This window comes from Oryx dammah, unplaced genomic scaffold, assembly GCF_014754425.2.
Source record: "Oryx dammah isolate SB20612 unplaced genomic scaffold, SCBI_Odam_1.1 HiC_scaffold_10, whole genome shotgun sequence".
Lineage (NCBI taxonomy): Eukaryota > Metazoa > Chordata > Mammalia > Artiodactyla > Bovidae > Oryx > Oryx dammah.
The window spans coordinates 75404279-75426058 of NW_024070194.1; the positions used below are offsets into that span (position 1 = coordinate 75404279).

At 39.4% G+C, this 21780-nt stretch overlaps 2 protein-coding genes across 5 annotated transcripts in view; one reads left to right on the forward strand and one right to left on the reverse strand.

Annotated features, from left to right (window-relative positions):
- Positions 1 to 13103, reverse strand: part of NDUFAF5 (NADH:ubiquinone oxidoreductase complex assembly factor 5) — a 34059-nt gene extending 20956 nt beyond the window's left edge. For 3 of the 4 annotated variants that reach the window (XR_005722451.1, XR_005722452.1, XM_040248287.1), the window contains exons 1-6: positions 12796 to 13065; positions 9949 to 9989; positions 6230 to 6293; positions 3009 to 3056; positions 1587 to 1690; positions 885 to 924 (exon numbers count right to left, since the gene is read on the reverse strand). Coding sequence is in view for 2 of the 4 variants with exons in the window: in XM_040248287.1 (XP_040104221.1) it covers positions 885 to 924; positions 1587 to 1690; positions 3009 to 3056; positions 6230 to 6293; positions 9949 to 9989; positions 12796 to 13017 (519 nt within the window). In the remaining 2 variants the exon portion in view is untranslated. Of the gene's footprint in view, positions 1 to 884; positions 925 to 1586; positions 1691 to 3008; positions 3057 to 6229; positions 6294 to 9948; positions 9990 to 12795 lie in introns of all 4 variants that reach the window. The other variant, XM_040248286.1, reaches the window with a different exon arrangement.
- A 66-nt stretch (positions 13104 to 13169) lies between these two features.
- The window catches only part of ESF1 (ESF1 nucleolar pre-rRNA processing protein homolog), a 60877-nt gene continuing 52266 nt past the window's right edge, over positions 13170 to 21780 (forward strand). The window contains exons 1-4 of the mRNA XM_040248288.1: positions 13170 to 13395; positions 14224 to 14905; positions 18630 to 19033; positions 19633 to 19746. Of these exons, the coding sequence (XP_040104222.1) occupies positions 14266 to 14905; positions 18630 to 19033; positions 19633 to 19746 (1158 nt within the window). The 5' untranslated portion in view covers positions 13170 to 13395; positions 14224 to 14265. The remainder of the gene's footprint in view (positions 13396 to 14223; positions 14906 to 18629; positions 19034 to 19632; positions 19747 to 21780) is intronic.

Genomic DNA, 21780 nt, shown 5'->3' on the forward strand with positions numbered 1-21780 from the left:
AACAGAGCAGAGTGACTGGCAAACAGTACATGCGTAAGATACAGTAGTTATTCTTCTGCCTAGCAGCTTTTTAATCAAGTCACTTTCCTCTTCAAAATGCGCTAGCGGCTCTGGACCATGTAAAGAATAAACTCCCAATTGCTTACCCTGTCACCGAGTCCTCTGACTTTGGTCCCGATATTCCTCATCTACACCTGGCACTACACTCTCCTCCCCCAGGCTTCCTCTCTGTCCTTTTGGGCTTCCCAGTTGCTCACACATCCCATCTATCCCAGAATCCGGCCTTCCTGGAATGCATGCCCACTCCAAATACGACCTGTCCTTTTAGGCCCTGTTCAAGAAATTTCTTCCTCTTGAAGCTTTCCTAGGCCACTCCAAGCCACAGTGATCTCCTTCTCTCCTCTGAACATAATGCTTTTACTCACCCCTTCCTTACGTGTTTGCTGATAAATATCAACCAACAAACATTTATCAGCACTGTCTTAGTATAAAGCATGGGCGAAGTACAAATGGGTTCCTACCCACAAAAAATTTATAGACAATTAAGGAAGAAAAGAAAGCCACACATAAAATTTCTTATGATAGCAATACTATTTTGAATAAGTTTTAAACATTTATGAAAACTTTAGTAACATCTCCATAATTATATTTATAGAATTCTCTGGGAGTGAGGAGTCATTCATATACTTCCTAATACGGCAAAGGGTGCCAAGTGTATCCAGCCCACAGAAGAGAATAAATTTTTGATTTGTTTCCATTTCCAGTTGTCAAAAATGTGAAACAGAAACTATCTATAAGTTTCTGTGTAAAAATAGGCACATCTATAATTTGCTAATGATAAACAAAATAACACAGGCTATTAGAAACAGTGCTAAGTTTCTTACCTGTTCAAGTGCTCTAGGAAGGTCATTCACCCAGTGCAAACTAAAATATGAAAACACATATCTGTTTTAGCTTAATCTGTATAATTAATTAGTACAAGACTCACTAATATAGCAAGCCACAGAAAAGGTGTAAGTTTGGATGTTTGAAAGTGCACATCAAAATTCACGGATTGTTGGGACTTCCCTGGTAGTCCAGTGGTTAAGGCTCTATACTTCCCATGCAGGGGGCCTGGGTTCCATCTCTGGTCAGGGAACTAAGATCCTGAATGCAGTGGCCAAAAAATAAATTCCTTAAGAAAAAAAATTCACGGACTGTTTTCATATAAGTTTTAAAATAAAAATATTAGAGCGTAACCTTCCTTTTGTCACAGGAGAAACCTTTAATATTACCTTATAACTTTAGAGCATAACAAACCTATTTTGGGGGCTTCCCAGGTGGCACTAGTGGTAAAGAACCCACCTGCCAATGCAGGAGACTTAAGAGATGTGGGGTCGATCCCTGAGTCAAAAGAACTCCTGGAGGAGGGCGTGGCAGCCCACTCCAGTATTCTTGCCTGGAGAATCCCATGGACAGAGGAGCCTGGTGGGCTACTGTCCATGGGGTTCCACAGAGTCAGACATGACTGAGGCGACTTGGCACACACACATGCATATCTATTTTAACATACATATATTTTTTAAAAGTACAAATGGATTACCAACCTTAAACTGCTTACCACCAGGTCAAATGTATTTTCTCTGAAGGGAAGAAATTCTTCATCAGCTAAAACACTGACAGTAGGAATTTCTGTTTCTAGGGCATTTTTCTAAAGGTTAAAAATAAAAGTTCATAAACGCATTTATATAACATCTTAATTATTAACACAATCATTGTTTGTTAAACATAAGCCATGTTATATTTACTTGACAGTTTCTAGTTCTTAAAAATTGAAAAAGCAACCAAAGAGAAAGCATTAAAAAAATAGATCTTAAATGACACTTAAGACTGGCCAGAAAAAATGGCTATCTGGTTGGAAAAACAAATGGGATAACCACATCACACCAAACCAAATCTCAGAAAGCTGAAAGTCTCAGTGGAGTAATCAAAGCCAAAAAAAGTACCAGGAAAATATGGGTGCACACTTTAGAGTCTTAAATGAAAATGCCAAAGTAAACATGACTCAAAACCCAGAAACTATAAAAGGAAACATGGATACATTTAATGATAAACTGATCAGAAACTTCTAAAAAGCAAGAAACAATGTAAACAACATGTTTGGGAAAAAATTTACAAAATACATGAAGAAAAATTAATATCCCTGGAAGACACGTTGTTACAAACCACCTAGAATAAGAACAGCCAAGCAGAGAGAGGACCAAGGGGCAGGCGCATCACAAAATTACTGACAAAACTCACAAATTAAAAAGGACTCACAGCCAAAAGATATCAACAGCTACTTGGTTGCTCTAGCAATCAGAGAAATGCAAATAAAAAGGACAAAACTCTACTTTCCACCTATTAGTCTGACAAAGACAAAATAATTGGCCTACTGTTGCCAACGAGGAGGAGGAAAGAGGGCTTTCATTTAATACTGTTGTTCAGTCTTCAAAGGGCAGTCTAGAGGTGGATATTAAAAACTGAAAGGTGAACATCAGTGAATCCATATGCTCCACTCTTGGTAATTTATTCCCAGGGAGAAAAATAAATCAAACACAGAAAGTTGCTTTATATGAAGATGCTCACCACAGTGTTGGTTATTGAGAAGCTACAAATTTAGTAAATAAAGCATGGAATATTCCTGCACTGGAATACTACATGTGTGTGTGCATCCATCACTCACTGATACAAAAGAATGGCGTGTTAGCATAACACTGTTTGTATAAAGCTGTGATGGGGAGACAGCTATATGTCTGCAAAGACACAGATGAAAATGTCACCAGCAGTTGCCTCTGAGTGGTGGGGTTAATGGTGATTTTTCCTTTCCCTTTAAGTTTCCCACACTGTTTAATTCTTCTTTATTTGTAGTATAATCGGAAAAAAAAAAAAAAGAGCTCATTTCATTCTGAAGGAAATAATAATAAAAAGTACAGCACTAAAAACCAAACCAGGAGATCAGAAACCAATAGCATTGAAAAGCTACCTACCAAAGCATTTTCTGCAATGTCTGTTTGGAAAAACTTTCCAACAACTTCCTGCAACACAATAAAGTTGATCAGATAATACAAAAAGACAAGCAAACAAGAGAACCCAGTAACAAAACAAAACAACTGTTGAAACTGCTGAAGGAAAAAGTGATTAATTTGATTAATTTTCATCTCTGTAAGGGTATTTTTCTGCATATAATTAGTATGGTACACAAACACCTTTAATAACACATATTATGTTACATAGAATTAAATGTGTGCAGCCAACCGTATATATATTTAACAGTATTTAATAAAATAGAGAACATAGGTGTGAATAATCAGCATCTTCAGTTTACTCCACTGGGATAAGGTTTTACGTGTTAACTTTTCCATAATACGCTAAGAGCTAGTCCTCATTCTTGTGACACAGAAGATCTGGAATGGTTTTCCTGCCTTTAGTTGTTATTGCAAGAGACTGCAAAGAGTAAAGACCTAACTAACACAGATGCTTGGGAAGGCCTCAGTGGTTTCACTCTCCCCTCTGTTTCACGCATCCTTTCTTCCTTCCCAGAGCAAAGGGCATCATGATACTTCTTGCCCAGATGGCCACTTTCCACCATGCCCTCTCTTCTCCAGGAGCCTGCTCTTCCCTCCACTACCTCTCCAATCTTCAGTCTCTATCTTCTGCTGTTTCTTCCCTCACCTTACAACAGGAACAAGCTTCCCAATCTTGCAAACTCCTCACCTCAACCCACCTTACGGCTATCTTGTTTGTAATCCACAGCACTACTTCTCGCCAAGTTCCCCTCGATTCTTGGTGATCTGTTTCCACCCTCACTGCTCTACTCACCTGCTTTATAAAAATCACTCATAACTGATTCATCAGCTACAGCCATCTGTTCCCCCTGCTCTCAGTCCTCCTTCACTTGACCTCTTAGAAGCTCGGCACTGATGACAGTCTCCTAGAAAGCTCCTCAGTACTGTTCTGCCCTGCTTTCCCTTCTCTGTGGGAAACCCCAGTCCTCTCTCCTTCACCCTAACCACTTCGGGAAGAAGGTGCCTGCCTACAACGTGGAAAGGCTACCTTACCTCAACACCCTACCACTCTCTGGAGGCTGCTGATGACCAGAGGGCAACTGGTATGCGGTACATGTTTAACTACGGCCCTCAAAAAACAAAAAAAGTGCCCTGAGCTGCAGGGTCTGATGATTTCCACAGTGTAACCACCCCAACAGTGGTGGGTTTCATGCAACCAACACAATGCTTTCCAGCAGAGCACTGGGAAGAGAGGTGCACAACGGTCTCTCCCGAAAGCCAGCTCCAGCACATCAGTGTGAGGGGTGAACATTAGGTGGGTCAGACCATCTCTCCTTGTCTCTCACTTGAAAACTTCAACTAAGAGACTGGGAGATGGGGCAGCCGCTCTCAGGCTTGGAGGAGCGTGTAGACTTCAGGGGAAGGCTGGCGGATGTGTAACAACGGGCTTTTGGCGGGCCCTGCTTTGTAGCGTTTGCCAACTTCCATAATGTATTACTCCAGCCATGGCTGAGTTTAAGCTGTTGAAACAATGTCACTAACACAGAGTTGGGAAAAGATGCTAACAGCCAGTGCTCATGAGTCAGGAGGAGGCAGCTGCAGCACACTCGGAGTCCAGTTCTCACATTCGCATCTCATGCTCTGACTGAAGAACACGAGGGTCAGCCCTGGGGTCGGGGGGTGGGCCTGAAGCCAGCTGTGTAGTATGTGAGCAGGACCTCCATTCTGATGTGTCAGAGTCCCCACCCTTGTGAGGACTGGCTGTGCTTCCAGATCCTTGAGTAGTGTAAGAGCCTCTAAGCAATGAATGTCCTAGTATTTGAACTGGCTCCAGGGGATTTCTGCTTCGTCTTACAATCCACTGTCTTATTAACACACTTGCCATCTTACTTACTGGGCATCTCACATGGCGCTAGTGGTAAAGAACTCGACTGCCAATGCAGGAGATATAAGAGATGTGGGTTCGATCCCTGGGTCGGGAAGATTCCCTGGAGGTGGACATGGCAACCCACTCTAGTGTTCCTGCCTGGAGAGTCTCAGGGACAGAGAAGTCTGGCGGGCTACAGTCCGTAAGGTCACAAAGAGTCAGACACCCTGAGGCAACTTAGCGTGCACGCGTATCTCACTTCCAATACAAGTGTGGAGGATTCCTTTCTATACACTGGCCCCGAGAGCTTACCTATCACCAAGGTCTGTAGTTCTACCAGGCCTCCTCTACGTCGCTGCCTTTATATCCTGCTGTCTCCACACTGGCGGCTGGCCTTTCTCTCTCACGCCTACACTTGCCTTTGACACAGCCCTCTAATTGGTCTGTTTCTCTACACTCTGTCTTCTTCAATCCCTCCCACACACCATCCCCAAACTAACCTTCCTTACCATCACTGATCACACCCTACGGCTTGCCACTTCTGCCTTCGCTCCAGCCATGCCTTACATTCCAATCGCTATGAGCACCATCCCAGATTCTATCAAACCTCGGGTCAGATGCTGTGCCTTTCAGAAGTCTTGGTCATATGAACTCCACTGATTTTCCTTTCCCTTAACTCCTGTTGCAGTTTAATGACTGTACCAATTCCACGGCATTTATTATTATCAATGACAGTGTTTTCAGAGAGTGTTTTCAGTGTTTTGGTGCAAGTGTACACTTTTTCGTTAAGTAGATTTGATATAGAAATCCCACTTTGATCTGTGTCCAGCACAGTGTCTATTTAGAGAGGCTAAAACAATTAATGAATGTTTTTCAGTCTGAATTACAAAATGAAAAATAAAATAGTATACATATTAATAAAGACTATTTATACTTACACACAAAAATTTCTAATCAAATGATAAAGTGACTATTTTTCATAGCTAAAAAAAAATAAGCTTAATCACCTGTCCCAAATGAACGTCAATGTGATTTTTATTGTGATTTATAAAAAATATTTGAACAAAGTGGGAATCACACGCAATGTATCATATATAGACTTAGAGAAACTACCAGTGGGAATGCTGTATAAAATGGATTCAAAGAAAAAATCATTTAAGAAAAAACACAGGAGTAGACATAAAAAAACCTTTGGTTCTATCACTTAAACATAACAAATGAGCAATTCTGATGTCATCAAATCTAAATATGATACAAACTTAATATTTTATTAAGAAAGTTTTTCCTTAAAATTGGCCAATTTTATTTCTCAAGTTAAATCATTCAATAAATATACCTTATTCAAGTGTTCTGCTATATAACCTCGTCCACAACCAACATCCAAAGCAAGATGGAAATCTCTGAAAAACACACAGAAGTTATACTTTGTCTATAATAACATAGCCCCCATAAAGTAATGATTAAAAACAAATTTTTCTTAAGAAAAAAGATTCTTGTGAACACAACTTTCAAAGAAGTCCTATCATCTGCCTGCTCCCTCACATCACCAGATGTCTCCATCAGAGAACACACTGGGCATGGCAAGGCTGTCTGGCCAAGCCACTCCCAGGGCCTCCCAACCAATGGCTTTCCACAAGGTTGCTCCATGACATGGATCTGAAGAACTGATTTAGTGCAGGTACTTAAACAGATGGGGAAACAATGGAAACAGTGACACACTTTATTGTCAGGAGCTATGTTAGGCATTACTGACAAAATAGAGGCACGGCCCTAAACCCCCTCCCTTTGTTCTGTAGGCACGGACCCGGAATGAAGGAGTTAGGCTTTGTGATTCTGACTTGTTTTTTCCTTTCCTCGGCTGAGTTGACTGAAGAGAATATTAAGGTGCTTATTGTTTTTGAGAGGAGCAGGGAAGGCATGAAGCCTTCTGCAGCTGTGCTCAAAGAATAATTCATAAAGTTAATCACTGACATTTGTTCAAGGACCTTTACAAAAGAGTGTTCCAGGGTGAGCACAGAGGCCGCAGCTTGAGACCATGGGAGGGATTCCTATCTGAAGCCTATTTGTGAGAAAAGTATTTACGGCAAAGGAGTTTGCTGAATATAGGGCTTAGGAATAATTAAAAGAGTTAGATGCTAAAGATTTAAGGATTGCTGTAATGTTACAATATTCTACTATAGCTTATAAAAATTAGGGACTTTAGAGATATTATTAGCTAGAAGCCCTTTCTAAGAAATAGTGAGCTTAGCATACTAGGAGCAAACAGAACTTAGAAAGATAAGAAATAAACTGAGGAATGTGGTATGCAGCCCAGACATTAGCATGAGTTACAGCGTATTCACAAGAACACATGAGAAGAAGTAGATAAGAGAATCGCTGAGGAAGGAACTCCTTTTGGGAGGCAACAATGATTTTTGGAGAAAAATAAATCTGGGTCAATGGGAACTAAAAATATCGAACCTCTGACCTAATGCTTCTGTAAAAGTATAAAAGAGAATCATAAGCTTGAAATAAACAGGCAGTCCAAGAAAACTGAGAGGCTGCCTCAGTTTCTCTCTTGCTCACACCACCCATCCCTTCAGGTTGAATCCCTGGCTGCTAGAGCTGGACTCCAGCACTTTATTTTCTTGGGCTCCAAAATCACTGAAGGTGGTGACTGCAGCCATGAAATTAAAAGATGCTGCCTCCTTGGAAGAAAAGCTATGACCAACCTAGACAGCATATTAAAAAGCAGAGACATTACTTTGCCAACAAAGGTCCGTCTAGTCAAAGCTATGGTTTTTCCAGTGGTCATGTATGGATGTGAGAGTTGGACCATAAAGAAGGCTGAATGCTCAAGAACTGATGCTTTTGAGCTGTGGTGTTGGAGAAAGACTCTTGAGGGTCCCTTGGACTGCAAAAAGATAAAACCAGTCAATCCTAAAGGAAATCAATCCTGAATATTCATTAGAAGGACTGATGCTGAAGCTGAAGCTCTAATACTTTGGCCACCTGATGTGAAGAGCTGACTCACTGGAAAAGACCTGGATGCTGGGAAAGCCTGAAGGCGGGAGGAGAAGGGAACAACAGAGGATGAGATGGTTGGACGGCATCACTGACTCAGTGGACATGAGTTTGAGTAAGCTCTGGGAGATGATGAAGAGGGAAGCCTGACATGCTGCAGTCCATGGGGTTGCAAAGAGTCGGACATGACTGAGCGACTGAATAACAATTTTAATCTGATAATACATTCAGACAAAGAATGAAGAGAAGTTAATATAATTAACATGAAAATATGTGGCATACCTATCAGGAACTTACTACTTATCCCTATTTCTCAAATTTGCTGCGGCAGCAGATAACTTAGAAATTACTATGTAAAATACTATGAAATATAACATGATAAACTAAAACCCAAATAAACCATCAACTAAATAACAGCTTTTACTGAAATCTTATCAGGTTCAAATCAGTGGGCTAAGTGTACAGTTAAGTATGTCAATCCAAGGTCATTCAGCTAATAAGCAGCAGTCAGACTTGAACTCAGTCAGAAAGAATCCTGACCAGAACTCTTATCCACTATGCTATGCTGTCTCCTCCAAACATATCGTCTCATACTAAATCACTTTACACATCCAATTGTGGATCACAGGTTTAGGAAAAATTTGTGACAATTTTTATTTATTTATTTTTTGACAATTTTTAAAGAAACTTCATGCACTAGTAAATTTTTTCCTATTGGAACTGAGAGTCCCTTTGTAATTTCTATTAAAAACCTATGTCACAAATATAGAACACCAGTACACAGCTGGAGAACCACTGGTGAGATAATGTCTAATATACCTAATGCCCTGTGTCTTGACTGTGAACACAGGCAGTATGGCCTGGGAAAGCATACAGCCTTTGCAATCACAAAGACATGAGTTAGAATTCTAGGCTTGCAATTTACTGGCTCTGTGACCACAGACAAGAGGTTTAATCTTGCTGGATCTGTTTCCCCATCTATAAAATGGGTTGGTATGAGAATTTTATCCAGCATGTAAAGTATTTAGCACAGTACAAATGTTCAACAATAGTTAGGAGTTATTAATATTATTATAATGGATTCTAATAGTATTAAGTGAGCCTCAGATAGCACAAATAAGACATTTAATAATCTGTTGTGTTAGTTTTAAAATATAAACATAAGATTAGTATTGACAATAAGCTATTCTTGCTAATAATAGATCAGTGTAAGACATTTTAGATTGGTATTTTTAATAATTTAATTCCAAAGAGTTAACTGTTATTTTAAGACATGCTTTTTTAGCTGCAATCACAGTTTTCTCCACAGACTTGTGTTTTGCTGAGTATTATGACATAGAAAGATTACAAAATTCAATCTGATTTGGACAATGTTTCATTTATTAAATCACAAATGACCTAAAATCCAGGCAAATGAATGACTACATCACAAAGAATTAGCTACTTCTCAGATTTTTAAAATAATGAAGCTAATGAAGCAGATGAAATGAAGGTGGCTTTTGCAACAATGAAGAATTTTCTTTAATTTTATGAAAATGATTCACCTCATGACTCTTTCAAGTAGCCAGGATATATCTAAAATATGAGTGCAAGAGTTTGTGATTTTACAAAAGTTCCCTTTTTTAACATAGACAAATGTAATAAATTCATCCCATATTGGTCTAATTTAATGGATGTCTTTTACACAGAAGAGCACAAAAAGTGATTTGCTAATATCACAGAGAAATTCTATAGCAAAGCCATTATTTAACTGGGGTTCCTGCTAACTGTGAAAGTGAAAGCATTTAAGTCTCCAAAAGTTGTGTTGAAAGTTAAAGTGTTAATTGCTCAGTCATGTCAGACTCTTTGTGACCCCATGGACTGCAACCTGACAGGCTCTCCTGCCCATGGGATTCTCCTGGCAAGAACACTGGAGTGGGTTGCCATGCCTTTCTCTGAGGGATCTTCCCAACCCAGGGATCCAACCCCGGTCTCCCACACTACAGGCAGATTCTTTACCATCTGAGCCACCAGGGAAATTGACTGTATTTTATTATGACAGTCATCACTTACCTGGCTATGTCATACACTCGATCTGCAATCCGACTTCCAACCTGACAGATTACAAGAGGTAATGATGTACAAAAGTAAAGATGAGTATGTTTAACAGAGAAATAACACTTTTCCCAGTAATCAACAATCCATAGGTTACTTATATTTCAACATGTTGAGTTCCCTTTATCCCTTTTTCAATTTGACCTCAGCAACTTTTAAAATTCTGAATGAAGTGAAGTGAAGTGAAGTCGCTCAGTTGTGTCTGACTCTTTGCGACCCCATGGACTATAGCCTATAAGGCTCCTCTGTCCATGGAATTTTCTAGGCAAGAGTACTGAAGTGGGTTGCCACTTTCCTCTCCAGGGGATCTTCCCGACCCAGGTATTGGACCCAGATCTCCCGCAATGCAGGCAGACGCTTTACCATCTGAGCCACCAGGGAAGCCCCAAATTTTGAATAGGAATTCTGAATAGGAACATATAAATAAAAATAATCAAGGAAACACATTGAGTTAATTACCTCAGAAGTCAATTTAAGGAAAGAAGACTAAATTCTGTATATCTATGACTTTATATTTCATGTGCTGCAAGTGTGCAAAGACAAAAAGCAACAGGATACCCTAACTTAAAAAAAAAGCAACAGAAACGTAACAAGCATATCATCCACAGATATTAGTGTGATGTACATGAAAGTGAAAAATTAGTTAGCTGAGGATTATTACAGATCAATGTATAAGTGATCATTTAATAAAAACTAATTATTTGTTAACTATTAACAAATTTTGTGGAACTCCTAAATGAATAAATAACTTTTCTGAGCAACATCTGCAAATTAGAAATCAGCCACATTTAAAGAAACCTCCTCAATCCCAATCCAATTTAAAAGAGGTCATAAGGCAGGTGCCTCCTTTTGCTCGGCTAGCTTCATGCAGCAGGAATAAAGATGTGGGAGACTAATATTCCCCACATTCCACTGATTCCCTGGTAAACATCACAGTTTCTACTGGGACTTGAAAGTTCAGAACAGAATATATGTGTATTTTCTTTGGGAGGTGAGATGGGGAGGAAGGGTAAGGGAGAAGGGACAGCAGAAGTCTTTTCCCAGAGGAGTCCACTTTGTGCATCATTACTGATATGAATACCTTTTGTTTATTATTTTAAAAGACTCTCATATACTTTATCTCATTTATTCTAGTCCTAAACAATGGTGAGGCCTCAGTCAAGTTGTAATCCAGGTGCCTTTCCTGGAAGAGAGTGTCTGGAAACTCACAACTTCTAAATATTTATATGTGTCATCCTGAGAACAGAGTCAGTCATCCAATCTGGCCAAGACCTGCACAAAGTTCTGTCCAAAACAAGAGCTCAGTAAGTGTTGGCTGCAATGGCTTCAAAGGGCTCATCACACTTGATTTGAATTTTGGTCTATCCCTGAAGAAGCACTTACATAGGCCTGAGCTCTGTGCTGCCTGTTCAGAGAGTAGAAACTGGCTCAAGTCCCTAGTCCACCTGAGTAAAGAGGAAGAGGTCTCTCAAACCAGCACAGATAAATCAGAGATCTTAATTCATCTTCCTAAAAGATGAATCAGATTCCATCACTTCACTGCTGAAAACCATTCAACAGCCTCCCATTCCTCTAGACTCTAGAGCTATGTTGGCCAAGAGAAAAACAATCAGAGCCACATGAGCAACTTAAGATTTTCCAGTGAAAGTGCTGAAAGTGTTAGTCACTCAGTTGTGTCCGATTCTTTGTGACCCCATGGACTGTAGCTCACCAAGCTCCTCTGTCCACGGATTTCTCCAGGCAAGTGGATTGCTATGCCCTTCTCCAAAGATTTTCTAGTAGCCATTTTAAAAAGAGTAAAGAAGTTGATTTTCACCCAAAATATCAAAAGAGTTTCAACGTGTAATTAATATAAAAATATATTAAGGAAATATTTTACATCTTTTTTCCATGTTAATTCACTGAAACCCACTGTATTTTACACTTACTGGACGGAGGAGCCTGGTAGGCTGCAGTCCATGGGGTCGCTAAGAGTCGGACACGACTGAGCAACTTCACTTTCACTTTTCACTTTCATGCATTGGAGAAGGAAATGGCAACCCACTCCAGTGTTCTTGTCTGGAGAATTCCAGGGACGGTGGAGTCTGATGGGCTGCCGCCTATGGGGTCGTAGAGAGTCGGACACGACTGAAGCGACTTAGCAGCAGCAGCACATCTCAAAGGGACATTTCAAGTGCTCAAAAGCTGCATGTGGCCAGAAATTACCACATGGTATGTACAGCTGAGATAGAAAAGAAAATCCAAAGTTCTTACCCATTAAGGCCCTCCTGACCTGGACACTCTCTTACCTCCCACTGGAGCTTTCCTGGAGGCCTTGACAAGGCCCTTTTGGCTTAAGGGCCTCTGGGTTCGTCTTCCCCTTTACCTGCAAAGCTTTCCCTCGACATCTCCCAGATCCCAGCTTGATTAATTTCTTGCCTCGTCGCGTGCCCCCGACCAGCGAAGTCACTTTACTACTTCACTTCACTACCTGGCTTTACTTCATTAACTGAAATTACGTTTCCGGTTCACTGTCTCGTCTCTCACAAGAATGAAATCTCTTGAGGGCAGCGGTCTTGCTTTGCCCCAGGTACACCTGTAACTCAAGTATTAATACTATCTGCCGAGGACATGAATGAATGAATGAATGAATCGCACCTTGCAAACACCGGCGCCGGGCCCCTGCGCAATTACAGCAGAGGCCCAGACAGGCAGGGCGGCCTCTCAAGGTCACACGGCGAGGTGGGGGCGTTCAGGTCCGGGCCGGAGCTCCGGGACCCGAAGTCAAGGCGCTGAGCCACCCTCCGCGCCGTCTCGCAGACTCACCTCCTCCTTCAAGTAGTCGAACTTCATCGGCTCCGGCTGCCGGGCCGCCCAGTTCTTTTGCTTCCTCTTCAAATCCCGATCGAAAATGTTGAAGGCTTTGGGCGAGGCACCACTCGGGGAAGAGGCGCCAGAGGCCACCGTCCTGAGGCCGAGGTTCTTCACGGGGACCCCGGCCGCCGGCAGCCGCCGCCACGAGAGCCGAAGCGGGGTGAGCAGAGGCATCTCCAGCGCCTACACCCCTAGCCGGCTCGGTTATCGAGCGCATGCGCCGAGGCTACGGCAAGGACGCCGGAGCACTTCGCGGAGGGAAAGCGGAGGAAGTTTGGCCCAGTTCGCGTGCCATCACGGCGGTGTGTCTCGCAGAGGATTGTGGGTGTGGGGCCCCATGTGACGCCTTGAGAGGATTCGGAGTCTGTGAGTGGAGTCGGGCTCCAGAAGAGGGACAGAGCAAGAGTACGACAGATTCTCCGGGTTTACGAGCCACGCGCTTTTCCTCCGTGCCTTTACGACCCCTCTCCTCAAGCTTCTTTGCTCCTCCTCCAGATCGTGTTGAGGGACTTGAGCCCCAAAGCGGCTCTCTCAGGTTTGGGAGCTGGGAAGGAGGTCCTAGTTCCCTGGTGTTCCCGGCGTTACCGGGTGGGTAGGAGGGGCAGGTGGGCACCGGAGATGAGGGCGGGCGACCGAGATGAGGTCAGGTCGTCTTCCTGTCTACGAATATCTGCCGTAGATCAAGTGCTTTCGTTCTAAACATCTATACGCTTTACCTCTGATAGTTGAATGAAATATTGTTTACTCCACAAGGCTGTTCTGAGGGTCAAATGTTTAATGGTGCGTCATAGTCAAGCCTTGCTTTTGGAACAGAACACTGCTACTTTGTATTTTTTAACTAGAGAGAGGCTTTACCTGGTTCACGAAGGGGGGGTCATAAACAAAGAGGGGGAACTCTGTGAACTAAACCTGAATTCATTTGGTTCTGTTACAGCCTGGTCGAAGTAAAGGCTGTTCCGAATAAAACGAAGTCAGGATTAACGGAGAGAATGGGACCAGAATGTGAAAAAACAAATAAGACCGACTGAGACTTAAGGATATTTTAATCGTATTAGCTTTTACTTGTAACACATACAAATATAAAGTAGAAATATGGGATATCTAAGTGAGGGCAGTTGGCTAGTAATCATTTGCCTCCCTCCATAAAGACCTGGAATTCTGCTTGGTTTTGCCTTAAGTTTATTTCTTTAAATGCTGTACTCAAAAGAAGATTTTCTGATAGTTTTTCTTTTCTGCATGTGACTCAAGATTCGTTTGGGAAATGAAATTAGACCTCTTTTATTTTACTTAATGTAGCTTAGAATATAGTATTGTGAATTAATATTTTCCCAAAGCATCTTAATTCTGTTACTGACCTTTCATTATGATTTTATTTTTTAGTATTTGATTTCTTCAGGCATTTGTCCAGTTACACATTTTAAAATGGCATCTAAACAAGAAATCATGAGTGACCAACGGTTTAGGCGGGTTGCAAAGGACCCAAGATTTTGGGAAATGCCAGAAAAGGATCGAAAAGTCAAAATTGACAAGCGATTTCGAGCAATGTTTCATGACAAAAAGTTCAAATTGAATTATGCTGTGGATAAAAGAGGACGTCCCATCAACCACAGCACTACAGAGGACTTGAAACGTTTTTATGACCTTTCAGATTCTGATTCCGATCTCTCTGATGAGAATAATAAACCATTGAGTCAAAAGAAAATGAAGAAGAAAAAACCCCAGACTATAAATGAAGTAGAATCAAAAAATCTTGTTGAAGATAAAAAGAAAAAAACCAAGAAAATTCATCAAAAGGATTCTGGAAATAAGAATGATTTGGATATCTCTGAGAGAATTCAGAAAATGAAAACCTCATGCAAATCTAAGAAGATAGACTCAGTAAGTCCTGAGAAAGATAGCAAAGAATTTACACAAAAAAGTACAAAAGGGAAAAAAAACACTGTTCAACATAGCACAGACTCGTTTCCCAAAGAACAACTAAGAACGGTAGACTCAGGCACCTCTGAGATTGTTCAGTCTCCCAAGGTCAAGTATTCTGAGACAAGAAGAAAAATGCAATCAGGTTGGTTTGAAAGAACTGAGGAATCTTTGTTTTTATATTGTTTATTCTTACACTGGTCTTTTAAAAAGGAAATATGTATAGTAAGTATTTTCATAGTATCATAGGAGTGGTCAGATACTTATTTGGAAGTATAAAGCTATGAAATACACCATAAGATAATTTTTTATTTGATGCCATAATGGCTAGAAGAGAGACAAAAGTATGAGTCTTGAGGCTAAACCAGTGATTTTGATTTGTGGTGAGCACTAGTGACAGGTGTGTTCTCTAACTAGATAAAGTGTCACGTGATCTCATGATGGGGTAAGAAGAGATGTATCTGAAGAAAGAAAGTAGAGTTGGGTGCTCAGGTGTTGCTTCATTTATTCAACTACTTTTAGTAGCAAATATGTGGCAGATAGAACATCAAGACATGATTCCTCCCATCTTAGGGCTTCTGCTAGTTTAAGTGATGCCTGTGCAAAAATTAGAGAAGCATACACCCTTCTGGACCCACAGAGCTTCCAGCGCTCACAGTGTGGTGAGGACAGTACCTTTGAGGGAAGCACAGGCTCTTTTCCTCAAAAATACACGCTGTTCCTGCAGGTTGTGTGGCTTGGTGATTGGAGTTTGGCTTTGATTGTAGCCCTTCTTGACCCTTTGAAAATCAGCTTTTGCAAATAACTGCCTGCAACACTATGCAATAGCCCTGATCTGAAGCAATACTGTCCAATAGAAGTCTGTAACTTTGAATATTCTATTGGACACATAAGAAACCGGTGATTAATAGATACACAAATATATTCTATTTAACCTAATATATCAAAAACTATTTCAATATGTAATCAATATGAAAATGTAATAGGATATTTTACATTCTGTTTTCTTACTATATCTAGTTGGACGAACTGTTTTTCGGGTGCTGTTACCATATGTGGTTGCTGGCTACCATATTGGATAGTGCAGCTATAAAGTGGAAGAAATCAGAACCATAATACGTAATAATTTTAAGTACTGTAGAAGAAAAGGCCTCAGACTTTGAAGGAAGAGGTCACTCAAGATACAGTAATTGGTAAAATTCATAGATGAAGTGCTATTTTGGTTGGAGTTTAGAAGAATTAAATTTGGAATCCAGAGTATCCTAAATGGAAAGAACTTTTTGAGCAGACGTTTGGTTGGGCTTGTTGAGAAGAGATCAGTATTCCTATTTGATTAGATAAGAAGATGTCTGAAGAGGTGAGTGAATAATAAAGCTAGAAATGATTATTTGATACGAAGTAAGATATGTGATTCTAGTTTATGTTTACAAGTTTTCTAAGCTAATTAGAATTGTCCTGTCTGGCAGCAGAAATTTTTGAGTATTGGTATTGCTGATCATTGGTGTTGTAATTGAAAACTGGTGATATTCAGATAACCCAGACAAAGGGTGGTTATGGTGTCAGTACCCTAGCAGGGTAGGCATCAAGAAGAGACAGAGAAACGTCTTGACAGGCCATGGTCACATGGGGAAGGTAGGAAGTATCAGGCAATGGACAGAATTTGAAATAACAGGGACTAAGGGGTTAGGAGTGAGATCTCATTCCATTTGTAGAGGAACCAGGCAGCAAACTGAGATATAGGGAGAAGGGATGCAAGTCTGGATACTGAAAATGGAAAATAAAATCAGATTGGGAACAGTAGCATGGTTGGCCTGATGCTACATTTGTGAGCTACGTTAGTCTAGCTTCCTTTAAATTTCAGTAGATTTAGGGTACTGGGTTAATATTATTTTATATTATCTTAAGTTTCTCAATAACCATGAGAAATTAGGTTACATTACTTAGGAAACAAGGTTAAAGTGATTTATGTGAGGATACACAGACCTGTAACTGCCCCACTTTGTTGCTTGCTGTAATTTTCATTGGTTCCTCAATCCAGAAAAAGCATTATCTCTAAGTAGAGATTAAGTGACTCCACATATCACCATCTTTTGCTCATTATTATTCATCACTTACCATTCCAGCAACTGCTATATACAAGGGGCTTTTTTAAGTGCTGTGAGGTAAAGGTGATGTGAGGAGCTTTAGTTTGATATTACATGTCATTTTAAAATGTTCCCCAGCACTTGTGTACTTAAGAATTTAAGTAAATAATTAGACGTGTGCAAAGAACATGGACTGTAGCCCTGTTTTGAAATTTTAAAAATGGTAACATAAGTCATTAGTGAAAGAACATGCAAGTGAGAGTCTCTCAGTCATATCTGACTCTTTGTGACCCCATGGACTGTATAATTCTCCAGGCCAGAATACTGGAGTGGGTAGCCTTTCCCTTCTCCACGGATCTTCCCAACCCAGGGATAGAACCCAGGTCTCCCACACTGTAGGCAGATTCTTTACCAGCTGAGCCACAAGGGAAGCACAAGAATACTGGGGTGGGTAGCCTATCCCTTCTCCGGTGGATCTTCCCAAACCAGGAATCGAATCGGGGTCTCCTGCATTGCAGGCGGATTCTTTACCAACTGAGCTGTCAAGGAATCCCTTAAATGAGTTATGATACATCCAAATATGTCTGTGACAAATGAACATCTGTGAGCTATATAGCTCACAAATGTAGCATATGACCATTTAAAAAATAGGTTACAAAATTGAGTAGATAGTATGACCAGCTACTTAAATTAGTGGGCATATTATAGAAAACAAATTTACAGAGTTAAATACCAAAATAACCACCCAGTTACTTCTAAATGAAAAGTTACTAGTCATCCTTATTTTCTTCATTAAACCATATTTTTTTGTTTTTCTTTTGTAATCAGAGGAAAATAATATAAGCATTTTTTTTAAAATAGGTAAGTAAGTAGTAGTATTTGCAGTCACTACCAGAGCAGTGCCATCTAGAAACAGAGGCAGTTAACTTATTTTTGTATTCCCTCATTGTTTATTTATTTATTAGCTTATTTTTGTTTTTTCAAAGGTTTTGTACACAGTGGGCCTTGAACAAATATTTAGTGAATGAATAAGTTTTATATGAGTATACTTGATATTGTCAAAAATATTAAAATACTAGATCATTTAATTTGTTCAGTTTGTTATACGACCCCAGATGTGATATATGTGTACCACTGTTAAATGTGAGACAATATCTTATCAGATGATATTTAAACTTTTTTTATATTGATAGTTATGTGGTTCAGCATCTTAGGGGGAAAAGGTAACCACTACATCACAGATACATGAAATCTGTGACTTCAGGGATATTGTTTAGAACAAGCTGCTAATTTTAATTAAAAAAAAAATTGAGCTTCATGAAAAATGTCAGTGATAGGCAAAAATCATGAAAATTATATGATAATAAGTGAAGCTTAAGAGATACTGCAATACTAGATAGAAATGTGTCCCCAAGGTGTTATTTTAAGCAGGTTGTTTAAAAATGAATTCTGATGCTTATCTCATACTAATTTACTTTCATAATTGTGGTAGTTTTCTGATCCCATTTCTAGAACTTAGGTTAATGCCCTTTTTTGGCTTTTTCACATCTGCTGGTTAGTTTTCTTTTATGATGCCCCACTCTTGTGATACTGAAATAAGCTTAGTTCCTACTCTTTCTCTTAACAAAACTTCATTTGGTTAGGCATGAATTTTGTTGACTTTATATTTTCCTTTAGTCTGCTTCATGGAAATTATATTTTTACTGGATTTGAGGTCAAAATAACTTGGATTTAATTTAATTCATCATTTACATTTTCTTAATTTCTCCTTTGACCTTTTTGCAGTGGTTCCATTCATAATGGCAAGAGACAGTGATAGTCATGAAGACTCAACAGGTGGTAAAATGTTTGACAGAGATGCTCTGGAAGAAGATTCAGAAAGTGCTAGTGAAACAGGAAGTGGTGAAGAATCTGAAGATGAAATTACAGGCCTTGGTAGGGCTGCTGCTGCTGATCTTCATGATGAAGAAGAAGAAGAGGATGATGATGGAGGAGGAATTGAAAATGACGAGGAAGGTGATAGTGAGGATGACGATGAAAGTGACAGTGGCCCTGATCTTGCGAGGGGCAAAGGAAATATAGAAACCAGTTCTGAGGATGACGACGATGTGGCGGATTTACTGGCAGAGGAATCTGGTTTTGAGCATGCTTGGAGAGAATTAGATAAAGATGCTCCTCGGGCTGATGAGGTAACCTTTTGAATAAATAAGATTATTTTGTCAAGAGTACAAGTAGCTGTTACGGGTGGTAGGATTAATGTAATTAAAGTAATAAGGAAAAGCTTTATTGGTAAATAATACTCTTGATGGTGATTCTGGTTAAAACTTCCTGATACAGAATATACCTATATAAAGTTGATGTCTGTTCCAGCAGTTAGGGGTGAATTTCTATATAAATAATTAGAAGTCATGTGAAATTTTTAGAAAATTGTTTTAACTAGAAGTGTGTATCAGTTCCTACCGTACCTATTAGAAATGCTATAGATTAATATATTAAACTTTCCTACTCCCTCATGGGTGGCAAAATAGCTTAATAAACTTGGTAGTTAAAGAATCAGCTCATCCTCATGTTCTGATTCAAGAACTAAGAACCAAATAAGAGAGAGTGCTTTTCTGTTTACAGTTTTACTGTTGTGTTGCTCATCTGAAGTTTCCTTTTGCATACTGAAATCACTTAGATAAATACTATATTAATGATTTCAGGATAGGCATTATATTTACTATCTTAATTTTGCAAGCATTGGGAATGATATAGATTATATAATAAGTAATTTTTGTCATTTTTTTAGATTACGTGTCGATTAGCAGTTTGCAACATGGACTGGGATAGATTGAAGGCAAAAGATTTGCTGGCTTTGTTCAATTCATTTAAACCTAAAGGAGGTGTTATATTTTCTGTAAAGGTGAGAATTTACTTCAGAATTTTATTTTGAGGTATTTCTAAGCATTCTAAGTTAAATCCCTTTTTTTAATAGTCATAGTTTTCCTTTTAAGGAAAATAATTAATCTGAAAGTTGTTCCAATACAGGTAGACACAAAACTGATGAAACAAGTGTGAAGGTAAGAAAGGAACAGGTAAAATTGTTGATCGGTTATATGATTGTGTTTAATTTTGAAAACCAAAGTAATCAGTTGAAAAGCTATTATAATAAAGCTCAGTAAAGGGACAGTTATAAGATAAATATTTTTTTAAAATGTTTCATTACTAACATTAACAAGTAACATTCTATTTTTACTAACAGCAGAAATATATAAAAATCTTACAAATTACCTTATAAACACAACCTATATGAAGTAAGCTATAACACTTGATAAATAATATATGAAAAATTTTGAGATACTGTATTTCTAGAAAGCCCACATAGTGATTTAGACTCTAGACTTTGCAGTTGACAGACCTGTATTCAAATCTTGATTCTGACACATGCTATATGATCTTTTGCATTTTATTGATTATTTCTCAAACGTATTTTCTCCTCTAAGTAGATATAACAGTAGTATTTCTTAAGGTAGTGGTAAGGATTCAATGAAAAGCAACTCATACGAAGTATTTACTACAGTGCGTGAAGCAACTCTAAATTACTGTTGTTCAACTTAAATATTTAAGATAAAACAGTTCTATAGTTTTAGGATGCTAAGTCGCTTCAGTCGTGTCTGACCCTGTGCAACCCCAGAGACGGCAGTCCATCAGGCTCCCCCATCCCTGAGATTCTCCAAGCAAGAATACTGGAGTGGGTTGGCATTTCCTTCTCCAGTGCATCAAAGTGAAAAGTGAAAGTGAAGTCGCTCAGTCGTGTCCGACTCTTAGCGACCCCATGGACTGCAGTCCACCAGACTCCTCCGTCCATGGCATTTTCTAGGCAAGAGTACTGGAGTGGGGTGCCATTGCCTTCTCTAGTTTTAGTATAGTTTCAGTCAAAATCTCAGTGCAAATTAAAGTTAAGAAAAAGGTTGCCATTAGTTATCTAAAAGAATAAACAAGTGAGAAGGACTCATAAGTCTTTGAGAAATCATACCAGTATAAAAGGATTTACCCTACCAGTTACAACATCACAACATTTTATAATGTTGCAGAAGTTTTCAGGTTTGGGCAGAGCATAGGGACAACTAAAGCTTCCTCATAGCTCAGTTGGTAAAGAATCCATCTGCAATGTAGGAGACCCCGGTTCGATTCCTGGGTCGGGAAGATCCCCTTGAGAAGGGATAGGCTACCCACTTCAGTATTCTTGTGCCTCCCTTTTGGCTCAGCTGGTAAAGAATACGCCTGCAATGTGGGAGACTTGGGTTCAATCCCTGGGTTGGGAAGATCCCATGGAAAAGGGAAAGACTACCCACTCCTATTCTGGCCTGGAGAATTCCATGGACGGTATAGTCCATGGGGTTACAAAGAGTCGGACATGACTGAGTGACTTTCACTTTCACTTCTCCCAAATGATAGTCAGATGAAGTAAGGAAAATAATTAAAAATCAAACTGTAGGCAGAATTGAAATAAAATGGTGTTTTTGTTAAATTTTATATTTTAGGAGATGGGTAGTAGGAATCACTGGACTTATAGAGGAAAAACCACAAAAAATCAACATGTGACTGCATATATGCTAAAAACTTCTACATTGAAACCTGTTATGGTTTACATCTGTTGCCCTGCATCATCCTGTCTCACATGCATTGTGGATTAATTATTTTTAAATATAGTATTATTATTTATAGTTATAGTATTATTACTTATAGACATATTAGAATAAACCTGGCTTGGCTTCATAGAAAAAAAAAAAACAAAAAACCTGTTTTATGCAACTTAGATTAGTGAGAAAAACTTGGATTCCCTAGTTGATAAATTACATATTTCAGACGACTGAAAAAAGCATACATTAGTTAATAAATGAATATTAAGCCTGGTAGTAACAAAACACTGAAGGTTAATGTGACTATATTTCCT